The sequence below is a fragment of the Callithrix jacchus genome, chromosome 14 (genome assembly GCF_049354715.1).
Source record: "Callithrix jacchus isolate 240 chromosome 14, calJac240_pri, whole genome shotgun sequence".
NCBI lineage: Eukaryota > Metazoa > Chordata > Mammalia > Primates > Cebidae > Callithrix > Callithrix jacchus.
Genome location: NC_133515.1, coordinates 41,398,998 through 41,423,610, shown reverse-complemented (window position 1 = coordinate 41,423,610; position 24,613 = coordinate 41,398,998). Strand labels below are relative to the sequence as shown.

The window sequence follows — 24,613 nt, the reverse complement described above, 5'->3', positions numbered from 1 at the left end:
AAAAAATTTTAAAAGTTAGCTGGGCATTGTGGCACGTGCCTATAGTGCCAGCTGCTTGGGAGGCTGAGGTGGGAGGATATTGAGCCAGGGAGGTGGAGGTCACAGTGAGCTGAGATCACGCCACTGCTCTCCAACTTAGGTAACCAAATGAGGCCCCAACTCAAAAACAACAAAAACTTGTCTCAGGACTGCAGAAAAGCTACTTAGGTTACTGCCCTGCCACAGCTCAACCCCACTTTCAGTGTGTGCATCCAGAGGAAATGCCTTGGGATACATTATTTCTGACTCTCAGCTGGGAGAGACTGTCTTCATGGGCAAACCCAGCAGCAGTACAACAGGGCAGCAGGCACTGCCCAGCCCCTCCCTGGCTTGGCTGCCTCCTCAGGAGGCTCTAGCCAGCCAATCAGGCTTTGACTGGGGGACACCAAGTTGCTATCATGGTCTGGCCTTGACTTTCCCATTTTATAAAATGCCCTTGTGCCCCTGACTTGATTCCTAGGGTCCTGAAATATTTAAACCAGAAAAAACAATAGGTATTTTAGGCTTAAACTGTGTCTCTAACACCAAGTAAAATGAATATTTAAGTCTCACTACTCTTTGAGCCAGCTACTCTTACCCTGTCATACAGGTGCAGAGGCTCAGAAAAATTAGTCTACCCAAAGACCATCAGGTTAGGAGGAAAGCCAGACTCCAAAGCCTAGACCTATGTGCTTCTGAGTGCATCTAACCAGGAGTGGCTAGGTTCAGAGAATTTTTTTAAAAAATCACTTTCCAGTTTTAGCTAGCAAGCCTCAATGGCTGACAGTGACATCATTTACCACCAACTTTAACAGTGACCAACTACAGCTGGGTGTAGGCCAGCTATCAGGACCAGTGTAAACGAGGAGGATGTTAGATACTGCTGGATTTCCAGCTCCTCAGTGCCAGGCATTCCAAACTCGCATTGGCCACAAGAAAGCAGAAACACCAGGATCACTGGGGACTAAACTGAGAAGACCAGGTGGGTGCTTTCAGTCATCTCCTTAGTGGACTTCCAAGGGATCACCAGAGTTTAAAGAGCATGAGAGACCTCCCTAAACACCCCCCTCAGTCTTGAGTAAGAGGGAACAGAAGACTAAACCAAAAGAATATGGAGGTAGAAGGGGCAGAAAAGGTAATGTAATCCATTTACTCAAACCAGTGAAACCCTGGGAGCAGTATCTGACTAGGCCAAGGCTAAATAAGATGATGCCGGAAAGCAACTCCCTATTGTCCAGCCACTTCTGGAACGAAGAATGCAACCACAGTCAAACTTCCAGACAGGGGCCACTCTAGTGCAGCTCACCCTAGGATGCTCGTCTCCTTGTTGGACAAGTGCATGCAAAGCTAAAATTCTGAGCTACAGCCAGACATGTAAGTACTGTGCCAAAATAATTTACAAACTTAATCCTAAATCTGACACTTTATTTAAATAGCCTCCAGTGAGAAGACAGTGGGCCAATTACTACCCCTTCATTGCAAAATCATGTAACCAAACCAAGGAGAATAAGTGCACCCAGCAGCCAGCCAGTCATGTGATGCATGAGGTGCCTCTCAGTGGGGACGGGGACGACCACGGCCCCGGCCAGCTGCTGGGGGAGCATCCACAGTCGAGCGGGGGTTCTTGATGGTTTCATCTACAGACACGATCAGGCACGCAGCCTCAGAGGCTGCTGTCAGGGCATTGATCCGCACCATAGCTGGCTCCCACACGAAAGCCTCAAAGTTGTCAGCAATGTCCTCGTTGTTGATATCTACCCCATACCATGTGCCCCCCTGAAAGAGTAGAAAAGAAAGGAGGTAATATGGAACTGCACTCAACTTTCCTCTTGTAAACTGGTACTCCAAAAGACACTGCTAGGAACCCTCAGACTGTCTGAACTTGATGGCATTTCCCCGAAGAGTACTGCATCTTCCTGTGGCAACATGTCAGGAATCTGGGGACATCCCTACTCCCGCCAACTCCTCCCTTTATCCCTGGACATACCACACCAGACCTCTGGGATCTCCTCCCAGGCAAGCTGTTGTGTTTTGGGGTGGCATCATCCTCAGGTCACCTGAGGACTATATATATATATATCAAACAATGAGATCTCAAGATAAACAAGAATAACAAAACTACTATCCAATCTCTCATCTCATTGCTTCAATTAAGCCGTTTTATAGATGAAGAAAGGGAGACACAGAGGTAAAGTGACTTCAAGCAAAAGTCCTAATACAAGCCAGAAGCAGGGTCATTCACTCGGTGCTGAGCACTTAACAAACCTATCTATTTAATAAATGGAGAAGTTAAACTCTCAGAAAGGTTGAAGTAACTAGCCCAGGGTCACACTTGGTGGTGAAGCCCCAGCAAGGCCACAGGTAAGCAAGGCTCTGGAGAGCTTCACCACTACACTGATAAGCCCATTCCCTGTGGTCAGTGCATGCTTCCAGGAAGGTGCCGCTGGATTCCTCCTGTGGTTCCATGAGGAGCAATCATACGCTTGGCAGAAGCAATGAAGAAACCCTGGATCTCCAATGCTGACACCATGGCTTTCCCTCTGCCCTCAGAGAAGGCAGTTGGTCAGGCAGACAGGCTGGGTAGAGTTGCAGCCTATCTCCTGGGCCAAGCATGCACAGCTTAAGTAAGCACAGTTCACATTCAGAATCTAGCCCCACCAACCCAAACCCTGAACCCGGGGGAGAGAAAGGACCCACCTGGGCATGTCGAGCCCGTAGCTTGTTGAGAATGTTTGTGGCATCAAAGCCGGCATTGTCACACAGCTGGCGTGGGATAATCTCCAAAGCCTTGGCATATGCCCCAATCAACAGCTGCTGTTTTCCTGGAATGGTCCTTGAGTAATCCCGCAGGTACTTGGAGAGCTCCATCTCAATGGCCCCACCACCAGCCACCACTGAATCATTCTGCAGAGATCAGACCACCTCTCAATGTAAGAGAGCCCCTGGTTCAGGCTTCCATGCTGGGCCACTCAGCAAGTCCCTTTAGCCAAGAAAGAGTGGTTCTTCATTCCTTCCTCCATCCCAAACCCCAGAAGCCCAGAGATGGCCCCTGTCTGGAATATTCCAACCTGAGCCTTATGGTTTCTATTTTCAAGGTCATCTGCAGCCCAAGGACACTGGAACAATCACGAGAATATCTGATTACATTAATTCCAGTTTGCTAACAAAAACAAGTCTTTTTCTTCTGCTTACTCTGTTGCCCATGCTGGGGTGCAGTGGTGTGATCATAGCTCACTGTAGCCTCTAACTCCTGAGCTCAAGGGATCCTTCCACCTCAGCCTCCCAAATAGCTGGGAGTGACTACAGGCATATGGTACCATGCCTGGCTGATTTTTTAAAATTTATTTTTGTAGAGACAGGGTCTCACTATGCTGCTTAGGCTGGTGTCAAACTCCTGGCCTCCAGACCCTCCCACCTCCGCCACCTAAAGCACTAGAATTACAGGTGTGAGCCACCATGCCTGGCTAAAAGAACAAGTCTTAGCTTTCAAGGCAGGATGACCTACTTTTTAAGAAACTGAGGCTCAGTTTCTCTACCATTTGTGGGGCAAATCAGGGCTCACCACACCACCCAGGAAAGGGCAGATTATATAGAGAAGGAATTACCACAGAAATCCAAGGTCTGATCAGCTAGGGGGATAGGGTAGGCTGTGAAGGCAGGAGGCCATCAGCCCAGTACCTTGATGGCTCTCCTGACGATCATGATGGCATCATGCAGGGACCGCTCTGTCTCCTCCATAAACTGCTCAGCACCGCCACGGAGGATGAAGGTGCATGTCTTGGCCTTGGGGCAGCCAGTAAAAAAATTGTACCTATGCCCAGGATTAAATAGTACACACATGAACTTGTCTGCCACCATCCTGCTGTACTGTCCTCACTGCCAGCCCTCCTAACACTCTGACATTCTTCACTCAGATTGCCCAATCCCAACTTACAGACATTTTCTTGCAAAGGTCTGCAGCTATACTACTAGGGCATAAAAGATTGTGAAGTTAAGACTTTAGACCTTCCTGTAATGTTATATATATCTGAGCTCTTTATGACCCAAAGGTGAGACTTTGTAAAAAGAACAATACAAGCTGTGTATCACAGCTGAAAGATGGCAGAAGGTCACACGCAGGCAGGTTTGTGAGCTCAGCCTGGGCCCACAGCTCACCTCTCGCCTCCAATCTGGGTTTCTTCAAACACCTGGCATCGACCCAGCACATCTGCTGACAGAGCATTCACACTGGTCTGGATTGAACCTCCACAGGCCTAAGGAGCAAAGAAGGCAAGATCTAGCAGTGAAGGTTCCCAAGGCCAGGCAGCTTCCTGCCACCTTGTCTCAGAGCCAATTCCCACGCATGCCCCCAGAGCCTCTGCACTGGATTACCCGCCCTTTCCCTTGATTCCAGTCAACCCTTCCCTCTCTCTGAAAGAGCAAAAAACAAAATAGAACTAAAACACTTCAAACAGGACAAGTTAAAAGGAGATAGGGACCCCTTCAATTCAGCTTATACTCCCTCCCCTAAACTAGGGTGGCTTTGGGTCCAGCAATTGAACTCAGGAGCAGTACTTTAAATTTAAAAGCATCTTTTATGTGATGCTCAAAAAAGGAAAGAAATCTGGCTGGAAATATCAATATTTGAGCTTCTCCAGCTAATCACAGCACTACTGCTAGGTTCTCTCACAAACGAGGTTTCTGGACTTGTTTTGGTTAGACTAAAGCAGTTTGTGCTACTAGGTACACACTTGGAAATGGAGTGCTTCCTGGAAAAAAGAGACTTAAAGGAAACAGGGCTCAATTCACACGCCAACCTGACAGTACACTCTTTTATACCAAGGGTCAGTGAAAACCCTTCATGGCCACAAAGGCCAAGAAGCAGGCTGTGAAAATCTGGTTACCATCATTGTCCTCTTCAGATCCTCCTCAGGTACTCGGCCAGCACAGAACATGTCCCTGTCAGCAAAGTACTGGGTGGCCACATCCCCAATGGGGAGTTTGGACAAGACAACTTTGGCTCCAGAATGATAGATCTTCTCTAACTTGTCATAGAGAATGTTCCACTCAGCATCAACAATTGCCTGATAATCCTGGAGACCCAGAAAAGGACGAGAATGCTTTGGGGTGAAAGTTGACATATATGGTAGGGTAAAATATACCCATCTGCCCCCCGCAAATAAAACATCCTGATTTATCTGGGAATTAACAGGGATAAACAGAATAGCCACTCCCCAGTCCAAGCAAATAAGGACCCTGTGAGATGACTTAGGAATCACCTGAAACCCCCTAATGCAAAAGCAGAAAGTAACCCCAAAGCTGAGAACCAGAGCTGGTGCTGTCAAGATGTGAGAAATAGTTTAACCTGGCTGAGTTCTAGCCTCTTCTGAGGTGCTGCACTCATGGAGTTCCCAACAGTTAAGAGCCCTTTGGCTGGGCACAGTGACTCATGCCTGCCATCACAGAACTCTGGGAGGCCAAGATGGGGGGGATCACCTGAGGTCAGTAGTTCAAGACCAGCCTGGCCAAGATGATGAAACCCCAACTCTACTAAAAATACAAAAAAAAAAAAAATTAGCTGGCCATGGTGGCACATGCCTGTAATCCTAGCTACCCAGAAGGCTGAGGCAGGAGAATTGCTTGAACCTAGAAGGTGGAGGATGCAGTGAGCTGAGATCACACCACTGCACTCCAGCCTGGGCAACAGAGACTCCATCTCAAAGGGAAAAAAAAAAGATTCCTTCCCTAAGACCTGCTCAAAGGTGGGTGACATGGCTACCTCCAGAAGTAGCCTGGGTAATAGCAACAATGAGAGCACACCTGTCTCTGCAGCATGAGTCTCGTAAAGAAGAGGAAGAACTCACACCTGTGCCAACAAGAGGAACCAAAATACCGGCAGGCTATGTAGCTAGAGAGGCCCTGCCAACCCGCTCCTCAGGGCCAGAGCATATATCAACAGGTCTTTCCTATCCAAATTTCCTCAGGTCAAGGTCACTCAGGGAGAACACAGAGTATGATAAGAAGTGGCCCTGGTATTTAGTCATCAATATTTAGAGGGGCAGGAAGAGAAAGGGACCCATACCAGCCATGAAGATCCAGGGCTCCAGCTCAGAAAGCTGCCCGTTTCTATGCCCCCACCAACTGGTGGGCCCACCTACCTCAACTGTGTGGACTCTTATCTCAGCATTATCTTTCTCAGCTTTCAACTCAAGCTCAACATTCAAAAGGGCAATCTTTGGATTGTGGTACTTTTTGGGTTGCATTTCAAACCCAGCATAAGAGAAAGTCTTCTTGAATGCAACACCAGCTACCAGCTGAGAATCCTGTTTTAGAAAAACAAACAATTTAACAGTTTGGTATTAACATGAAATAAAACCAAGCTAGTTGTTTGCTGGATAGTGTTTAGCCATTCCTGTGAACCCGAGTTAATCATGTCTTTGTTTCACTGTTGTAACAAAGCCTTTCTGTTATCATAAAATCTGAGACAAATCAATTAAAAAAAAACAAACAACATATTATTTCAGGTATCCCTTTAATATAAGGAAAATCATCTGGTTAGCAGAGGCAAAACATGATAAAGGCCTACTGGGCTATCCTCCAAGACTAGCCTCTGCAGAACTAGCCAATGGATAATGCTATACATGTTTAGATAAACATGCCAGAAGAGGAGGCAGGTATTTACAAATAAGGTAGAAGCAGTGCAATGCTACCCTCCCCTCTTCTATGCCCCAACTCCCAAATCTCAAGTCTCCTCCTGCACACCTCCACACATGTATTTAACGAATGTACGACACTCTGGGGAAAACACAAGCGTGGGCTAGAGCCCCTGGCCAGATGAGATTATTAGTTCTGATTTCTAGTTTAGTGGATGCCAATCTAATCTCAAGCATTTATGGAAGCAGGAAGGCCCAAGAGAAAATGAAAAATTGCTACTAAAGCAGTTTACACACACATATACACACAAACTAGCAGTGACTGCATATGGAGTAGCGGTAGTTCATGAAACAGTTTTAACTTTAGGTCCCTTCACAGTTTGAAATATGTACATCTATTCAAGATGAATGAAAGAAGGGAGAGCTTAACAATATCACTTAGGAGAAAACAGTGAACTGAAAAATCCCTCACAGTTGTATTAATTGGGAGGTCATTGATAATTTATTTGAACTAGTCCTACTACCTCCCCACCACCCACTGACAAAGAGAACCCGGGATATTGAAAATCATCAGTCCCACTTTCTATTCTGCTAACAAATAATATCCACACAGGTTACCAAGTTTACCTACAGTCACAGCCTGTAATGGCAGTATGGGAAGCAATGTAAGTCTGACTTCCTGCCTAACATGCATTCTCTTTACTCCTGTAATGAGTACCCTTCTGCCATATGAAGCTGTCTGAAGGGTCAACATGAAAGCAAGAGCTGTCTAGGAAGACCACAGCAGGCTTACCTCAAGGGCTCCACCCTGTACCTTCTTGATTCCAATCATTTTAAGCTGCAGCAAATCATCAAGCATCATCACTGCATCTACCACCATCTTAGCAAAGAAAGCTTTCTGCTGGGAGATCAGCTTGGAGCTCAGAGCAGTCATGGCACACTTCTCTAACAGCTTCCTCTGCTCCCTGGGACACAAGGGCAGAATCTGCATCAGGTCTTGAAAACCAAACCCCTCTTATCTGATTATATTACAATGTGGAGGTAGTTCCCTTCCAGTCTCTAAACTCAGCCCCCTCCAACTTCACCTTCTGTATCTTTAGGGCAGATTATCAGTGACAGATGGTGACTTCAGTCAAAGATCTCACATGTGTCAGCTTTTAAACTATGGTCGACAGCTTCTTTTGTGCTCTGCAGGCTGAGGCACAGCCAAGGATCTGGCACGAGCCAAATAGCCCCAGGCACATATTGGGATTGCAGCATGCTTCTGCATCCAGTTTGGCCACAGAAGTCAGTCAAGGTTCTGACAAAGGCCTGATGTGGTGGCTTGCACCTGTAATCCCCGCACTTTGGGAGGCCGGGGTGGGAGATCACTTGAGCCCAGGAGTTCAAGACCAGCCTGGGCAATACGAGACTGTCTCTTTAAAAAAAAAAAAAATGCCCACTACAGACTTACACTTTATCTGCCTTCTTCACAGTCACAGCAATCTCTTTGATCTTGTTAACTGCCTGCCAAGAACAAAAGCTGAATGAGTCTTTCATGCTAAAGACAAACTGCTGAAGTAGACCCCAATCTCTCATTAGTCCTGAGTCTACTTACTCCCAAATCCTAAGCATTTCTACTCTACAGCTGAAACAACACTTCTAGGTCTTATAACTGCTCAGAAAAATGTAAACCTATAGTTCAGAAAATTCCAAAAGTCAGAAATGTAGAGTGGGTATGGTAACACACTACAACAAATGAGTGGAAACAGCTGTGACATAAGATTAAGCCAAACCTAGTTTACTAAAATACCTATGAAAACTTCTAGCACTTTATATATTAGTTACACATAAAATACACATACAAATATATAAACTTTTTATCTTTTCCAAAGTATTCCTCATATATTATTTCATTTTAAGGTCACCACTCAAAATAGAGATAGCAAAGAGAGAAAGTAAGGCCTAGAGAGAGTAAATGATTTGCCCTAGATCACAAATGAAGGTTGGAGGGCAAATAATAGTTAGGTCTCAATATGCACCATGAGGTACTTGACAAAAACAAAAACTAGTCCTTACTTACTAAGAAACATCATAGTCTACCAGGCTAACTCTAACCTGAGGCTTAATGAGGTTAAGTAATATACCTCATCAAATAGCTACAGAATGGTAGAACTGAGAATACTAGGAAGACGTCAGAAAATGTCTAAAGTACCCTGGTTCCCCAGTCCCTCCACACTCCAGGAAAGAGTACTGCCATACCAGCTGGGTGGCTGTGCGGAAAGCTCGAATGATGATCTGGGGGTGTAAACCTTCCTCCACATAGGGTTTCACCTGCTTCAGAAACTCTGCAGCCAGCAAGGTCACTGAGGTGGTGCCATCACCCACCTGGAAGATAATGACAGGAAATACACATTTTCTGATGTTCAAGGAATAAAGCCCTGAAACTCCATTTTTAGGCACGCTACCCATTTAAATTGTTTAAATGGATGTCAAGCTTTTTCTGGAAGCACAGGTTTTTGCAACAAAGGTAATGGTAGTTAGATACCCATCACATTAAATAGTCCTGGCCTACAAAATTAATTCCCCAGAAAGCCCCATTCTCTAAAGAGGGCTCATATGGACAATCAAATTTTTTCAGGGCATAAACTCAGACAAATTAATTAAATGAGAACTTTCTTGTTATGTACAAGGCATTGTGATGAATAAGACAGTCCTTGTCATGCTTATAATACAATGTTTACAAAATAATCATGGTACCAAGAAGCATGAGATAAACATTCTTTAAGAAGCAAAAAGTGGCCAGTGCAGTGGCTCATGCCTGTAATCCCAGCACTTTGGGAGGCTGAGGCAGGCAGATCATCTGAGGTCAGAAGTCTAAGACCAGCCTGGACAACATGGTGAAACCCCCACCTGGACTAAAAATTAAAAAAAAAAAAATTGCTGGGCATGGTGGCAGGCACCTGTAATCCCAGCTACTCAGGAGGCTGAGGCAGAAGAATTGCTTGAACCCAGGAGGCGGAGATCACTGTGAGCCAATATCACATCACACACCACAGCACTCCAGCCTGAGCAATAGAGACTCTGCCTCCAAAAAAAAAAGGCAGCAAAAGGTACTGCAGGAATTTCTTTCTTTCTTTCTTTTTTTAAATAGAGACAGGGTCTTACTATGTTTAGACTAGACTTAAACACCTGGCCTCAAGCAATCCTCCCACCTTGGCCTCTTAAAGTGCTAGGATTACAGGTGTGAGCTACATCTGGCCAGTTTTTAAAAAGGTAATTTTCAGCCAAATCCCACTAAAACAAACCTCCTAGAACCAGCCAAAGTTCTTTATATTTCAAAAGGTATTAGAAGGCCAGGTGTGGTAGCTCATGCCTGTAATCCCAGCACTCTGGGAGGCCTGAGGTCAGGTGTTCCAAGCAAGCCTGGCCAACGTGGTGAAACCAGGCGTGGTGGCAGGCGCCTATAATCTCAGCTATAGGAGAACTGCTTGAACCCAGGAGGCAGAGGAGGTTGCAGTGAACTGAGATGACGCTATTGTACTACAGCCTGGGTGACAAGAATGAAACTCCCTCTCAAAAAAAAACAAAACCTATTAGGAATAAGCAGATTACTAGTCTGCTAATCTTTTTTAAATGGTATTTTGCTGTGATGGGATCCAAATCCTATTTAATGAGGGTGAAAACTTTCAATAAAATTGGATAACCTTTAAACTGGAAGAAATTTATTTTGGTAGAGATTGGGTCTTGCTGTATTGCCCAGGCTGATCTTGAACTTCTGGACTAAAGCAATCCTCCTATCTTGGTCTCCTAAAATGATGAGATACAGGCATGAGCCACTATGCTCAGACCAGAAATTTATTTTTAACTTCACATATTATGTTCACTGTGTAAGGTAAGAAATTCTCAAGGGTCAAAAAAAGGTTCCTGTAGAGAAGGATTTAAGCAGCCAGATTTCTGGACAAAAAGGCATCATTCCCCTGTTGAAGACAAAAACAAATAAAATCCAGACTCTTCTCACTTTTATTTTATATATGCTATACCTGTTTTATAGGCTAGTGGGTCCTAATAAACCTCTTAATATAACTTCAGGACATATCTGTAGTATACATATTTTGCAGTACTCTAAAATACAAAACCTACCTGTCAACACATTTATTAATACTCCAGTGTTTTATTTTTAAAAGACAGATTGGCTAATGCCATGAATTTTACACTTAAAAATTGTTATAAGGATAAATTTTACCATCAGTTAAAAATAAAAAGCCTAGTGTGGTGGGGAATGCCAGTAGTTCCAATGACTAAGGAAGCTGAGGCAAGAAGAGGGTTGAGCCCAAGAGTTCAAGGCCAACCTGAGCAACATAGTAAGACCCTATCTCTTAAACAAAAGGCAGACTGGAAGCCTTAGTTAACAGCCCCATTTTTATAACAGATAAGAGGTCAAACTATTTAACCTAGCAACTCACACAAATGACAGCACACAAGCTGTTAAGATCTCAGGCAGTAGTATTATATCTAAAGACTGTTGCCACTGACCAATGTACTAATGGATATGAAAAGCTAGATGTAATGAAATAGTATGAATTCTAAAAGACTATTAATTCTAAATACTTTTATAAGCATGTATTACTCATAAAATTAAAATTTTATATATGTAATAAAATAAAAATTTCAGAGAGAACTAAGGAGCAAGCATGTGTTTCAACCTGCATTTAAACACATGACTATGTTCCTACCTCAGCATCCTGGGATTTGGCAATGTCCACCAAAGTCTTTGCTGCAGGATGGACAACATCGAGAAGTTTCAGAATTGTGGCCCCATCATTAGAAATTGTTGCTTTGCCTTAAAAGAAACAAATACAAATGTAAAGCCCCTTTCTTAAATGCTGTCTTCTAGTTGAACCTAGGGCCCATGTACACTTTACTGGGATGGGGCAGAGGGGATCATGGCAGGGCTTAAGGAAAAGGATACCAATTTGATCTTTTTATACAGAATTAGCTCTGTACACAAAAGTTCTAAAATAACAAGCTTTTGAAGACCACAGACTCCCAATTTTTCTTGAAGAGCAATACAGCTCAACTGGATACAGAAAATACTTTTTAAATAAAAGTAACCACTTAGACATTCTTACCACAGTTGATACTCTCACACATCAATTAATATACCAAGGTATAAAGAAGACTTTTCTCATCTTGATAACAATGGAAGTGACCACAGGAACCTCCAGATGGTTCTATTTCATGCTTCTAGGCCACGTCTCCCTATGAGGCAACAGGCTCCTGAGCCTAGGTTCTCTCTTATAGTCCCACACGGGCTCAGCAGTCAAAACAATATAAGAAATGGAACTGCTTCAGAGTGAGTCATCTTTCAATCATCTTAAAAGCAGTGGGTTTTCTGAAGCCAAGCTATACTAGTCCCAAATACCCCACAGGAGCCTCCTCTCCTGCACATAAGCCTGAGGAACTCTGTAGACTTACCTCTGCCATCCACAATAAGCTTGTCCATGCCACGAGGACCCAAGGTGGTTCTTACAGCCTCAGCAATCACCTGGCAGGCACTGATGTTACTCACAAGCTGGGGGATGCCTTGGGAGCTATCAGTCCCCTCTTTCAACAGGATAACTGGTGTGGGCTAGAAAATAAAGAGAAATTAACTGCTTTTAATATTCACCTATTATAATGAGACTGGCAGGGGGAAGAGGAAAATTCTCCCATCTCTCCCTTAACAGAATTATCTAAAGGTCTTTTTAAACCACATTCCCCCAACTGTCTACCACATGCATTCCCCAACCAGCCTCTACCTCCAGAGACACTATCAAATTTAGCATACACTGCAGGTATGATAGTTTGAGAAGCATTGCCCTAGACTAAAAGAACAAATCATGAGTTCTCTAATGCCCAGCTAAATGACCATGGCCTTTTCAACTTCTGACCTTACTCCCTGTGCTGAGGAATTAGGTCACAACTCAGGAGGAAGAGGCAGACCCTGCTTAGTGTTCATCCCACAGCACAACATCCACTTGTCTGTGTTACAGCTCAATCTTAGAGAAGAAATGGGGCACTGATGCAAAATGCAAGATGCCAAGAGCTTGAAGTGTTGTCCTGGAGATGCTTAGGCAGTCAGTGATGTTCAGCTGGAGTGTAGGAAAACAGGCAGAGAAACAAATAGCACCTTCCCCTCGTTTTGAAAAATGATGGCAAATCTAATTTATACAACAATGTTTCCATCCTCAGGCTAGCTCAATAAAGCTTCTGTGTGACTACTTTCCAATCAGATACCCCAAAGAAGTTTTTCTCTTTCTATATTGCATTGGTCTCCAGAACATTCCCTATCCCTGTAAGGGCTTCATTAGCAGACCTGCTTTAGAAAATCTGAGAAACAGGGATACTACTTGTTTAAAAGGGCCTGGTCAGATATCTTTGCTTCAGTGACATTAGCACAGAGAGTAATTTCTCAGCTTAGCAAATCAGAGTACTTTCTCTCTGCATTCAAATCTGAGCCTTCAGAGATAAGTCCACTAACTATATCCAGTCTCCTCAAATGTTTCTAATTTTGTGTGTGACATAGAATGTAATAAGGATAAACACTATTTCAAAACTTTTATTTTGTTATTAAATTTGTTGCTAGACTATAAAAATTTATTTCTTACTGTGGAATGCAATAAAAAGTTTGAAAGCCATTGCCTAGTCCTCAGAGGTACATGAAATGTCTGGGCAAGGAAGGCACGGGAAAGCACAGGGCTGTCCCAGTCTAACAATGAGGAGTGAGGAATTCCTGCCAAAGACAGAGTCTAACCACCCATGAGGCTGATTCCTTATTAGCTGGTCAATTCCTTGAAAGGCTCAACTCTTTTAGCCAGTGCAGCTGGAGGGTAGAAAGCAAGAGGAAGACTGGAATAAAGCTGAAGAGGCAGGCTGGAACAAGATCACATACACACTTGGTGAGGAGTTCGGATTTCATTCCTATAAAGGAAAGCTCTGGGAAGCTTTCAGCAGAGGAATGGCTTACTGTGATTCACATAAGAACAAAACCACCATAGAAAAAAAAGAGGATCACTGGAGCTCATGGAGTTCAAGACCAGCCTGAGGAACATGGCAACACCCTGTCTCTACAAAAAGAAAATGAAAGATACCCAATAAACTCTATGGAATACGAGAGTGGGGGAAATTTATTATTCATTATATATATGTATGCACATATATTTTGTTTGTTTCTTTATAGAGACCTTCAAAGCTATTTCAAATTAATCATTATATATTTTTTATATTTCTAAGAGACAGGGTCTTGCTCTACCACCCACACTGGAGTGCAGTGGTGAGATCATAGCTTCCAATAAGCTCAAGCCTCCTGAGCAGCTGGGTCCCAAGGCATGTGCTACCACACATGGCTATTTTTTTTTATTTTTATAGAGATGGGGGTCTCACCATGTTGCCCAGACTGCTCTGGCCTCAAACAATCCTCCTGCCTCATATTCCTAAAGCACTAAGATTACAGGCATGAGGCACCACGCCAGGCCCTCATTAAATTATTTAAAATGCTTGTCAAATAATCATACATTACTCATTTTATCTTTTAATTTAAAAACAATGCTTGTCCTTGGCCAGGCGCAGTGGCTCACACCCGTAATTCCAGCACTTTGGAAGGCCGAGGCAGGCGGATCACGAGGTCAAGAGGTCAAGAAATCAACACCATCCAGGCCAACATGGTGAAACCCCGTCTCTACCAATACAAAAAATTAGCTGGGCGTGGTGGCACATGCCTATAGTTTCAGCTACTCAGGAGGCTGCGGCAGGAGAACTGCTTGAACAGAAGAGGCGGAGGTTGCAGTGAGCCATGATTGTACCACTGCACTCCAGCCTGGCACCTGGTGACAGAGTGAGACTGTCTCCAAAAAGAAAAAAAGAATGCTTGTCATGTAAACCCTACATTTGGGGTCAGGCATCAACTGAAGGAAAAATTCCTTCCTTTTGCTGGAGCGTACCAGGTCTGGTAGCAAGAAATGGCTTCTTTATACTCCCAGCATTCTTTCCGGTCCTTCAGCTAGCCCAATCCCTGGCGCCTTCTATAAGGCAAAGATGTGTGTCCTGAAAGGCCCCACCATTTCCCAGTCCTGCTAAATCATTCCTTATGGCAGCCCCAAGTCCTCTCTGGTCCACCCCTGAAGTCTTACACTTTAAATCAAAAACCAGCCACAGATGGAGTCTTACACTTTAAATCAAAAACCAGCGTAAGTCTTAACCACTTCCTACCACCTTCAACAGGTTTTCACCTCCTTAACAGGTTAACTTATCCAATGCTTTTGTACACTTCTCACCTCAACCTGCAAAGTGTGCCCGCATTTAAAATAGCCACTCTGCCATCTTACACCAAAACCACTTTCTTACCACCAGGCCAGCAATTCCTCAGAGCCCAATTCTTCCAAGAGGTTTTCTCTACAGCAATAAACAGGGACATCTGAACAGGGAATCTTATAACTTCCTCTTCACTTCCTCTTGCTCACAACTTTTGTATCACCATCCATCTTAAGTATAAGCTATCCAAATACAAGGACCAAAACAACCTTAATTTGAAGAGTGTCAAGATTTGGCCACACATGAAGCAATATTCAGCAGCTTTGGGGGCTGAAAATCGAACTGCTACTTGAAAGTGCTTGACAGCACTGGCTTCTTGACTTTTGCGGGGAAAAGCACTAGCAGTACAGTAACACTAAATTTACTCAGAGTTCTTAAATACAAAGCAAGAAGAGCTTGGAAGCAGCTGACCACAGATTCCCCAGGTTCCCTATGCTTTGTAGGCCCTGCAGAAATGGCAGGATGGGTAGAGGAAAGTGTCTATGGGGTGGAAAAAGTGGCAAAGCTGGACTGAGTCAAGCCAAGGGAAGCAGGATAGGTTCTCTTCTAACAGTTTCCCAGCAGCAGGCACTGTATGGAAAGTCCAGCTTCTGTCCCTTAGTTACTTTCAACCTTACTCTTTTTTTTATTCCTCTAATAAATAAGAAACAAGTCCAGGCGTGGTGACTCACGCCTGTAATTGCAGCACTTTGGTAGACCAAAGTGGATGAATCACAAGGTCCAGTGTTTGAGACCAGCCTGGCCAACATGGTGAAACCCCGTCTCTGCTAAAAATACAAAAATTAGCCAGGCGTGCAAGTGCACACCTGTAATCCCAGCTACTCGGGAGGCTGAGGCAGGAGAATCGCTTGAACCTGGGAGGCAGAGGTTGCAGTAAGCAGAGATCATGCCATACTGCACTCCAGCCTGGGCAACAGAGCAAGACTCTGTCTTGTGGGAGGGAAAAAAAGAAAAGAAAAGAAACAAAAGCAGACTCCAGTAATCTGCCACAGGTATCACGAAAGGTTTAGGAATTTCAGCTTAATGATCTTCCTCTTCATCCTACTTTAAAACTTTCACTAAGCATTATTAAGATTAATGGTTTACAAAACAAAAACAAGTGTGTATATGCAGAGGCACACAGTGCTGAACACCACAGGCAAGGACATACATTTCATACAAGTTGTACCCCTCAGTCACAGGACTGAGGGGACGGGACCTTTTCACCTCTCTTTCGATCCTAGAAGGACATCAGGAGACAATGAAGACAGGAAGACTCTTGGAGATAGAAGTTTCACATTCCAAAAACGGGGAGGAGATATAAAGAGCCAATACAGCAGGGAAACAGTCAATCTGACAGAGGAGGGGTCAGTTCAGGGAAAAGCCAAGCGTGGTAATATAAAGCCCCTTGATAAGTTTTATCACAGCACATAGAATGGCGGTTCTGATCCCCAGCTGTGTGAATGTCAACCAAAGCTCTTATGGAAGCCTTCGCAGCAGGATGGATTCATTACAGTGATGAACCGAAGTAAACCACCCCCTTGCCGACTAAGAGCTAACATTTGCTGAGTGCTTACTAACTGCTAGGCACACTGACAAACTGAGAATCAGAAATTAAATAACATGCTCAAAGTCACAAAGCTACTAAGTGGCAGACCTAAGTTACAACCTAGGCATTCAGTGTAGCTCCAGAGCCCTTACTCTCACCTGCTATACTATGCTGCCTTTGCACAGAAGATGAAGACGACTTCGAGAATGAGCCATGCTAGAGACACAAAGGGGAGAGGAAGTACAGTTAAATGCCAATTTCCTTCTACCTTGGGTACAAGCGGGATTCACAGGGCATTTGGTATAACACCTAAAAGGTGTCAGCCTCCCTAACAGGACAGGGGGAAGCTGCAGGAAGCAGGAAAAGAAGAAAAGGTTGGGTTGGATAGGTCAAAATGAATAAGTGAACTGCCAAGTGCACAGAAAGCAGTATCGCAGTCAAGGTTTTGCCATCAAACACCTCCTCGGAAGCTGATCCTGCTCAATAACAACCCAGGAGATACCATGGAGGCTTGGGACTCACGGAAAGTATCTGAAGCTCCAGAGAGAGAGAGGAGTGGAGTGGGGAGCAGGGCTACAGGGAGCACTTTAGGTGCCTCCAGGACTTACAGCAACTCCCTTGCCCCAAATTTAAAAAAAAACGAGACCCAGAGTAAGGTAGCCAACTAGAAAAGCCTTTCTAATGTCACCGGAGTCCGAGCCTGGGTCTTCCCACCTCCGATACCGTGTCCCCCATCTGCCCTTCCCGCTCTCCCGGCTGAGAGGTACACCCCCGGCAACCATTAGGGCCTGGTACATTCAGTTAGCACTAAAAACGCGTTTATTTAATGACTGAGCGAGTGAATGAATTAAAATTACTAGGGGAGGCGTCTGCTTCTCTGAAAGTGACCGTAGTGAGGCCCTGAGCGGGCACAATGAGGTCCCAGTGTGCCGCTGCCGGTTCTAGGAAGCACACGTCTTTAAGGCTCGCAAATCTCAAGGCATCTCGGGCTTCCAAGTCGGCCTGCAGACCGCTTAAGCACGCCCGACCTGCACTCGTTTCACGCAAGTCCCGGTCATGCGGGGCTCAAAAAGGGGTCCCGACGTGGGTTCGTGAACCCGAAGCACCCTGGGACTTGTAGTCCCCAACTGGCCCGCCCAGAGACTCCCCTAAAACCCCAAGCAGTCCTCGCCAACGGCTCCAGAGCCGTGGTCCCGCCAAGCCAGGCTGCGGCGGGCCGGAGTCGCCCATTAAGCTGGGGATCTGGACGAGGACAGAGGCAGCAAGCAAAAGAGGGTCCTACACAGCGGGCCCCGGCCGAGCGGCGCCGGCCACCGACCAGATGGCAGTGGATGGCGACGGATGCGCAAGACGCCACTCACCATCATTTTGGAAGCTTATTCAGCGGCCCGCCACTCTCCCCTCTTCTCCGATACCCTGCCGCCGAGCAACCCACAATGCTCCGCGCAATAGAAATACCCAGAAGCTTGGGCCGGGAGAGGAAAAGAACGGACCACTTCCGCCACTCTATGGTTTGCTACCACCGAGTCGGTGCAGCTAGAAGGGCCTGAGGCCGGGCTTCGGGGGCGCTGTAGTGAGATGTGTTCATTAAAGAGGGGTAGCCGCATTTCAGTCGTGTTTTTGTTTTTGAGGACAGAGGGCCTTTGTTCGTCTCGCATCACCTACTAACCTTAATTCCACCCTCTTCCAAACACGGACGCCAGACCAAGGAATGCAATAAAGGCAAAAGTGAATCGAAAGCCAAGTGTGGGACAAGCTGGTGCCAAAGCACTTTTTAAGTGAGCGATCTCATTTAATCCAAACACCCCGATTGCGTTGGTCCTATTATTAAGGCCATTTTACTCATGCGAGAACAGAGGCTGAGAGGTCAAGCTGTCCAGTGTCACAATTTCACAGTCAGTGGCAACAGGGCGAGCGTGGGAAGCTGGCCCCAACGCCCGTTTTCTGGCTTTGCACTGGCCAGAGACTCCTCGTGGATAGCGTAAGCCAGGCCGCGGCCCCAGCGCCTATCCACGGTGAGCACGCAAGCGTTGGTGGCACTGGGCGGAGGACCCCCTGGCGCAAAATGATGCCTTCCTGTGAAGGCTTGGGGAGGAGGGAAGCGCAGCTGGGAGAAGGCTAATCGTTAAGCAAGACGGCCTTGGAGTGGGCAGGACCGAGACCGCAAGCGCTAACGGCCACGACTATCGACAGTTGAAACGAGTCCGGCTGCGGGCACACCTCTAGTGCCGGTCACCCTGGCCCGCCCACCGCCAGCGAGGACCTGGAGAGTCGAATCCAAACTGAGAAATGCTGGGGCGGGGCTGAGGCAAGGGTCGGCTGTAGCTGTTAAGAGTTTAAGCCAATCAGTCCCCGGCTCCACTTCTCTCGACCAATAGAAAGTAGGCTAAGGCGCAGAGGCGGAAAGTCTGGCTACACGAGCAGGCGTCAGAGCCAATTAGCCGTGAGCCTCGTTCCCGTTGTCCAACCAACAGCGAGAGCGGATATGTGGGCGGGAGACCGGAGCAGCTGTCAGGCTAAAGTCCGTCGAGCGACGGGAGGCAGGGCGGCGGGAGGAGACGCGGCGCGGGAACGGACCCTGGAGATGGTCCCAGGCGCCGCTGGCTGGTGTTGTCTCGTGCTCTGGCTCCCCGCATGCGTCGTGGCCCATGGTGAGCAGCAGCGGGTGGGGCTGCAGGCTGGGCTGCCCGTTCAGCTTGCGCGCGTGTCGGGCTGGGGGCCGCGGGTCACCTTGGGGACCCTGAGAGTTCAGAGCAGGGCAGGTCTGGGAACGGGCGGCCGGAGTAAGTGGGTGGTGGTCCAGGGACATAACGTGGGCGCAGCCTGAGGTTGAAGCTCTGAGTCCTCAGCTTCCCACGACAAAGCAGGTCTCCCCACTCACCCCCCTCCCCTACCCCCCCCCCCCGCCCACTAGCGCCGACCCAGATGACTTAGGGTGCGATACGGAGCGACAGCTAAAGAAAGATACTATAGGCTGGAGATATATATGTGAGCATTCACACGTACAGGACCTTACATTCCTACACGTGGGCACACACACACAACCGGTTTACACCTACATATAACCCGTTTACACCTACACAAGCATATAAATGTATACATCTACGCATACACTTAAGCACATATGTATACCCACAGCTTACACAGATTGGCACATGCAAAGGCAAGCAAGGGTTGGGGGAGGAGAGAGTGAGTTTGACACTAGTCCAGGAAGGCTTTCTGGGGGTGCATTTTTATCTGATGGGGAGTCCCCACTCCCAGGACTGTATAGCTCAGTGCCAAGCCAGGGGAGCTCTACCTGATGCCTGTGATTTGGGCAGTAAACAAGGACAGCTAAAGCCATAATCAATCCCAGGCTTTATACACAGTAGTGACTTGGTAGTTTGTCTGTTGACCAATGGACTTGTGGCAGTTTTCATCCTTCAACATTCCGCAGTCTCTCTGGGCTAAGGAAACCAGGGACTCAAGTCCGGCTACAACTTTAAACTTTGGTGCTGAGAAGAAGTTCCCATGACCCAGAAAAATCTAGTTGTCTGGAAATTCTCTTCAGTGCTATGGAATTGGATATAGTTGTTGTTCATTTATTCATTCAGCAAAATGAATATAGGGCTACCCCTATATTGTTGCCACTGTGCCAGGCACTGGGGATTCTGCATTAAATGAAGTTACAAAGTAGAAGAGACAGATATTTTAAAATGATGAATCCAGGGCAGGTGCAGTGGCTCAGGCCTGTAATCCCAGGCCAAGGTGGGAGGATCACTTGAGCCCTGGCAACAAAGCAAGACCCCATTCCTATTTAAAAAATGGAAAAAAAAAAATCAGCCTGGGTAATATGGCGAAATCCCGTCTCTACTAAAAAATACAAAAAATTGGCTGGGCACAGTGGCTCAAGCCTGTAATCCCAGCACTTTGGGAGGCTGAGGTGGGCAGATCACGAGGTCAAGAGATCGAGATCATCCTGGCCAACATGGTGAAACCCCTTCCCTACTAAAATACAAAAATTAGCTGGGCGTGGTAGTGTGCGCCTGTAGTCCCAGCTACGTCAGGAGGCTGAGGCAGAAGAATTGCTTGAACCCGGGAGGCAGAGGTTGCAGTGAGCCAAAATCTCACTACTGCACTCCAGCCTGGCATCTGGCAACAGACCAAGACTCTGTCTCAAAAAACAAAAAATACAAAAAATTAGCTGGGCATGGTGGCACACATCTGTAGTATCAGCTACTCAGGAGTCTGAGGCATGAGAATCTCTTCAGCCTGGGAGACAGAAGTTGCAGTGAGGCAAGATCACACCACTGCACTCCAGCCTGGGTGATAAAATGAGACACTGTCTCAAAAAAAAAAAAAAAGGAAAAATTATGAAGGCTGTATAATTACAAATGATGTTGAAAGTCTTCATTTCTTAAAAAGTACATTTGAATGGATATGGGAGGGCGATCATGAGGCAGAAGCTTTCTCTGAAGAAGTGACATTTAAGCTATGACCTGAAGAATGACTAGGAACGAGTCAGCTAAAAGGGTGGAAATAGGTTGGGGTGGGAGTAGGGGGCCTTCCAGGCTCAGGGGACAACTTGCAGAAAGACTGAGAGAAGTGAAGAAACTCAAAGGCCAGCGTAGCTTCAACATAGGATGGAGGAGATGAGGTTGGAAGAGTGGCCAGGGGCCAGAGCAGACAGGGTCTTGTTGGCCACAGTTTAAAAAACGTTTAAATTTTAAATGCAAAGGGCAGTTTTTGAAAGGTATTGAAACCCTGAGCATGGTGATATGCTCATAATTGCTAAGATGTTTTTGATTTCTGATTGTTGTTTGGGGAATGAACCTTAGGGAACAAGAATGGAGGCAGAGAGGCCAGGTAAGAAGCTGAGCTGTCTGCCAGGTGGCTCACGCCTGTAATCCCAGCACTTTGGGAGGCTGAGATGGGCGGATCACCAGGTCAAGAGATCAAGACCATCCTGGCCAACATAGTGAAACCCCATCTCTTTAAAAAAAAAAAAAAAAAGCTGAGCTGTCAGGACAAGAGATGATATGGACTAAGGGGATGGCAGTGGAACCAGAAAGTCAACTTTTAAATTTTAGTGAGAATTGTTTTGTACCCAGGCTAGTACATCTCTACCCTGAAACTCCCAGGTCTTCAGAGCAAAAATAAATTAACCCTGGAGCACTCAGTTTTCCTGACTCACTGTGTAAGCAGCAGCAGCTGATATAAACCTCTGGGGTTACTAATCTGTATCAACTCTATCCTCCCCAGGGCAGAGGCCATCTATCCCTCCACCCCGCCACTAGGGAACCCATTTGGCTGAAGCCAGGACCCTGAGCCCACACTATAGCCAGCTCAGCTGAAGACACAGGGTCTGTGATCTGAACCTGAACCAACCTTTTTCTGGGAGACTTCTTACCTGTACTCTTTACCCTTCAGGCTTCCGTATCCATGATTATTTGTACTTTCAAGTGCTGAGTCCTGGGGACATTCGATACATCTTCACAGCCACACCAGCCAAGGACTTTGGTGGTATCTTTGTAAGTTAAGGGAGACCCCTGATCTCTGATCCTCAACCTCCCCCTCCCCTCACTGAGCTGCAGTGACCCTCTCATCCCACCTGAGTGCTGGGACAGGGAAGGGCACAAAATCAGCTCTGCCCTCTGTGAGCCATAGTGCAGAAAGGAAGTTCTTCCAGCTACTCCGCTGTGTACAATATACACCTGGGCACCATGGAGGGACAAGCTGTCTTTTTAGGGCACGTTAAATGAAAAGCCAAGAGCACCAGCTTCCTCTGCCAGCTCTACCTCTTAAGGTGTGACTTAAGGCAAGTCACTTCCCCTCTCTGTATCTACAACCAACCCCCCTGCCTATCTCATGGAAGGGTGGGGTAGGACAATCAGATAGGCCTTTGTGAGAATTAAGTAAAAATGTTTAGCTGTCTGGCAACACAGAAACCACTCCCACGTTTCCTTCACACTTTATAAGGTGCCAGTAAGATGGGATTGTCAGCCCAGTCCTAAAACAGGTGTGGCTCATTACACTCTCACCTCTCCAAATGTTAAATATTTTTCAGCACACAAGGTATGAGCAGATTCACCTTGTCCCCGCTGAACCTCCAGAGGCCTGTGGGGAACTCAGCAATGGTTTCTTCATCCAGGACCAGATCGCTCTGGTAGAGAGGGGGTAAGGAGTGGGCAGGCACAGACATGAGGGGTGGGCAGGCACAGGGCAGATTCTGAGATCATTATTGGTGGTAGTGCTTTGAAACATCTGTTTTTGAAATTTTCATCTTTTTAAAGGTCTTTTAGAAATGTCTAGCCTGGGCAACATGGCAAAACCCTGTCTGTACAAAAAATACAAAACTTAGCTGGGCATGGTGGCACATGCCTGTGGTCCCAGATTCTCAGGAAGCTAAGGTATGAGGATTACTTGAGCCCACATTGAGGCTGCAGTGAGCTGAGATTACATCACTGCACTCCAGGATGAGCAACAGAGCAAAACCCTGTCTCAAAATAAAAAAAAAAGAAAAAGAAATGTATTTAAATTATCCATGCTTTTAGCTATTTACTTGAGCCTTTAAAACAAATTCTTCATAGTCTGTCTTCTATACTCCTAGGGTGATGATCGGGGGCAACTGGGAGCTAGGACCTGCCTTTCCTTTGGTCTCATCACCACCTCTTCCAGGGGCTGCTCCTTCCTCTCCAAGACTCGAGTGGTCCAGGAGCACGGCGGGCGGGCAGTGATCATCTCTGACAACGCGGTTGACAATGACAGCTTCTACGTGGAGATGATCCAGGACAGTACCCAGCGCACAGCTGACATCCCCGCCCTCTTCCTGCTCGGCCGAGATGGGTGAGGGCTCCTTGCCTCTGGCTTTATCAGCACCAGCTGGGTGCCATGACTTGGGGAGGTCAGGGGTAATTGCCAGTCCCTTCTTGCAGGCCTCAACTTGGGGTGCTTCAGTTAGAGGGCAAAAAAAAGTTCTTGGGCTTTGGAACTCCCAGATTGGTGGGGACAGTGGGGCATGGTGGGGTACCAAGAAAGTGACCATCACCACCTCTCTTCATGCCCTCCCAGCTACATGATCCGCCGCTCCCTGGAACAGCATGGGCTGCCATGGGCCATCATTTCCATCCCAGTCAATGTCACCAGCATCCCCACCTTTGAGCTGCTGCAACCGCCCTGGACCTTCTGGTAGAAGAGTTTGTCCCACATTCCAGCCATAAGTGACTCTGAGCTGGGAAGGGAAACCCAGGAATTTTGCTATTTGAAATTTGGGGATAGCATCCGGGGACAAGTGGAGCCAGGTGGAGGAAAAGGATTTAGGAATTGCTAGGCTGAAAGAGGGGAGCCATACCACTGGCCTTCCCTTCCCCAGGGCCCCCAAGGGTGTCTCATGCTTCAAGAGGAGGCAAGAGACAGGCCCCAGGGCTTCTGGCTAGAGTCTGAAACAAAAGGAGCTGAAGGTAGGTGGCCTGAGAGCCATCTGTAACCTGTCACATCTCACCTGGCTCCAGCCTCCCATACCCAGGGTCTCAGCACAGTGACCTTCACAGCAGTTGTTGGAGTGGATTAAAGAGCTGGTGTTTGGGGACTCAATAAACCCTCACTGACTTTTTAGCAATAAAGCTCATCAGGGTTGCAACTCTGTCCTAGAGTAAGAGCACAGAGGGGTGGGCAGGACCTTTGAATCACTCATCTGGTCCCATACAATCGTTCTGAGGAAAGGAAACAGGACCTCAGGGCCAGGCACGGTGGCCCATGCCTGTAATCCCAGCACTTTGGGAGGCCAAGGTGAGAGGATCATTTGAGGCTAAGAGTTCAAGACCAGCCTCAGCAGCAACATAGCAAGACCCTATCTCAACAAAAAAAATTAAAAATTAGCCGAGTGTGGTGGCAAGCCTATAGTCCCAGCTACTCAGGAGGCTGAGGGGGGAGGATCGCTTGGGCTCAGGAGTTCAAGGCTGTAGTGACTATGATTGCACCACTGCACACCAGCCTGGGTGACAAAGTGAGACTGTGTCCCAAAAAAAAAAAGCCAAACTGGACCTCAGGAGACCCTTGCTCTTAGGCATTAGAACATATGCATAGCAAAGTGTAAATAAGGACAGAGGTGAGCCCAAGCTGGTGA

At 46.6% G+C, this 24,613-nt stretch overlaps 2 protein-coding genes across 5 annotated transcripts; one reads left to right on the top strand and one right to left on the bottom strand.

Annotated features, from left to right (window-relative positions):
- Nucleotides 1-1,422: 1,422 nt before the first annotated feature.
- CCT7 (chaperonin containing TCP1 subunit 7) lies at nucleotides 1,423-17,937 on the bottom strand. Of its 2 annotated transcripts, XM_054244822.2 has the most exons (13): nucleotides 17,871-17,937; nucleotides 16,668-16,725; nucleotides 12,108-12,261; nucleotides 11,366-11,472; nucleotides 8,892-9,017; nucleotides 8,104-8,156; nucleotides 7,444-7,615; nucleotides 6,156-6,320; nucleotides 4,902-5,090; nucleotides 4,174-4,271; nucleotides 3,697-3,829; nucleotides 2,716-2,922; nucleotides 1,423-1,794 (listed from the first exon to the last, which is right to left on the bottom strand). In XM_054244822.2, the coding sequence occupies exons 3-13, from the start codon at nucleotides 12,133-12,135 to the stop codon at nucleotides 1,573-1,575; spliced, it is 1,500 nt and encodes a 499-aa protein (XP_054100797.1). In that variant the 5' UTR covers nucleotides 12,136-12,261; nucleotides 16,668-16,725; nucleotides 17,871-17,937; the 3' UTR covers nucleotides 1,423-1,572. The 2 variants fall into 2 exon arrangements, with proteins under 2 accessions (XP_054100797.1, XP_002757673.1); XM_002757627.6 differs by lacking the exon at nucleotides 16,668-16,725.
- Nucleotides 17,938-19,022: 1,085 nt separating this feature from the next.
- Nucleotides 19,023-24,127, top strand: PRADC1 (protease associated domain containing 1). 3 transcript variants are annotated; one of them, XM_035272298.3, is made up of 5 exons: nucleotides 19,023-19,160; nucleotides 21,919-22,019; nucleotides 22,556-22,654; nucleotides 23,099-23,334; nucleotides 23,560-24,127. In XM_035272298.3, exons 1-5 carry the CDS (start codon nucleotides 19,094-19,096, stop codon nucleotides 23,678-23,680), a joined length of 624 nt encoding a protein of 207 aa, XP_035128189.2. In that variant the 5' UTR covers nucleotides 19,023-19,093; the 3' UTR covers nucleotides 23,681-24,127. The 3 variants fall into 3 exon arrangements, with proteins under 3 accessions (XP_035128189.2, XP_002757674.3, XP_035128190.2); XM_002757628.7 differs by having other exon boundaries at nucleotides 22,556-22,665; nucleotides 23,167-23,334; XM_035272299.3 differs by lacking the exon at nucleotides 22,556-22,654.
- The last annotated feature ends 486 nt before the right edge of the window (nucleotides 24,128-24,613 follow it).

Bases quoted from the DNA above. Each gene is read 5' to 3' on its own strand.
- CCT7 (XM_002757627.6), bottom strand. The intron at 3,830-4,173 runs GTGAGCTGTGGG...TCCTGGGCATAG, and splicing joins ACCCAGATTGGAGGCGAGAG to GTACAATTTTTTTACTGGCT. The intron at 1,795-2,715 runs GTGGGTCCTTTC...CTACTCTTTCAG, and splicing joins TACGGGCTCGACATGCCCAG to GGGGGCACATGGTATGGGGT.
- PRADC1 (XM_035272298.3), top strand. From the start codon at position 19,094: ATGGTCCCAGGCGCCGCTGGCTGGTGTTGTCTCGTGCTCTGGCTCCCC. The intron at 22,020-22,555 runs GTAAGTTAAGGG...AATATTTTTCAG, and splicing joins AGGACTTTGGTGGTATCTTT to CACACAAGGTATGAGCAGAT. The intron at 23,335-23,559 runs GTGAGGGCTCCT...ATGCCCTCCCAG, and splicing joins TTCCTGCTCGGCCGAGATGG to CTACATGATCCGCCGCTCCC.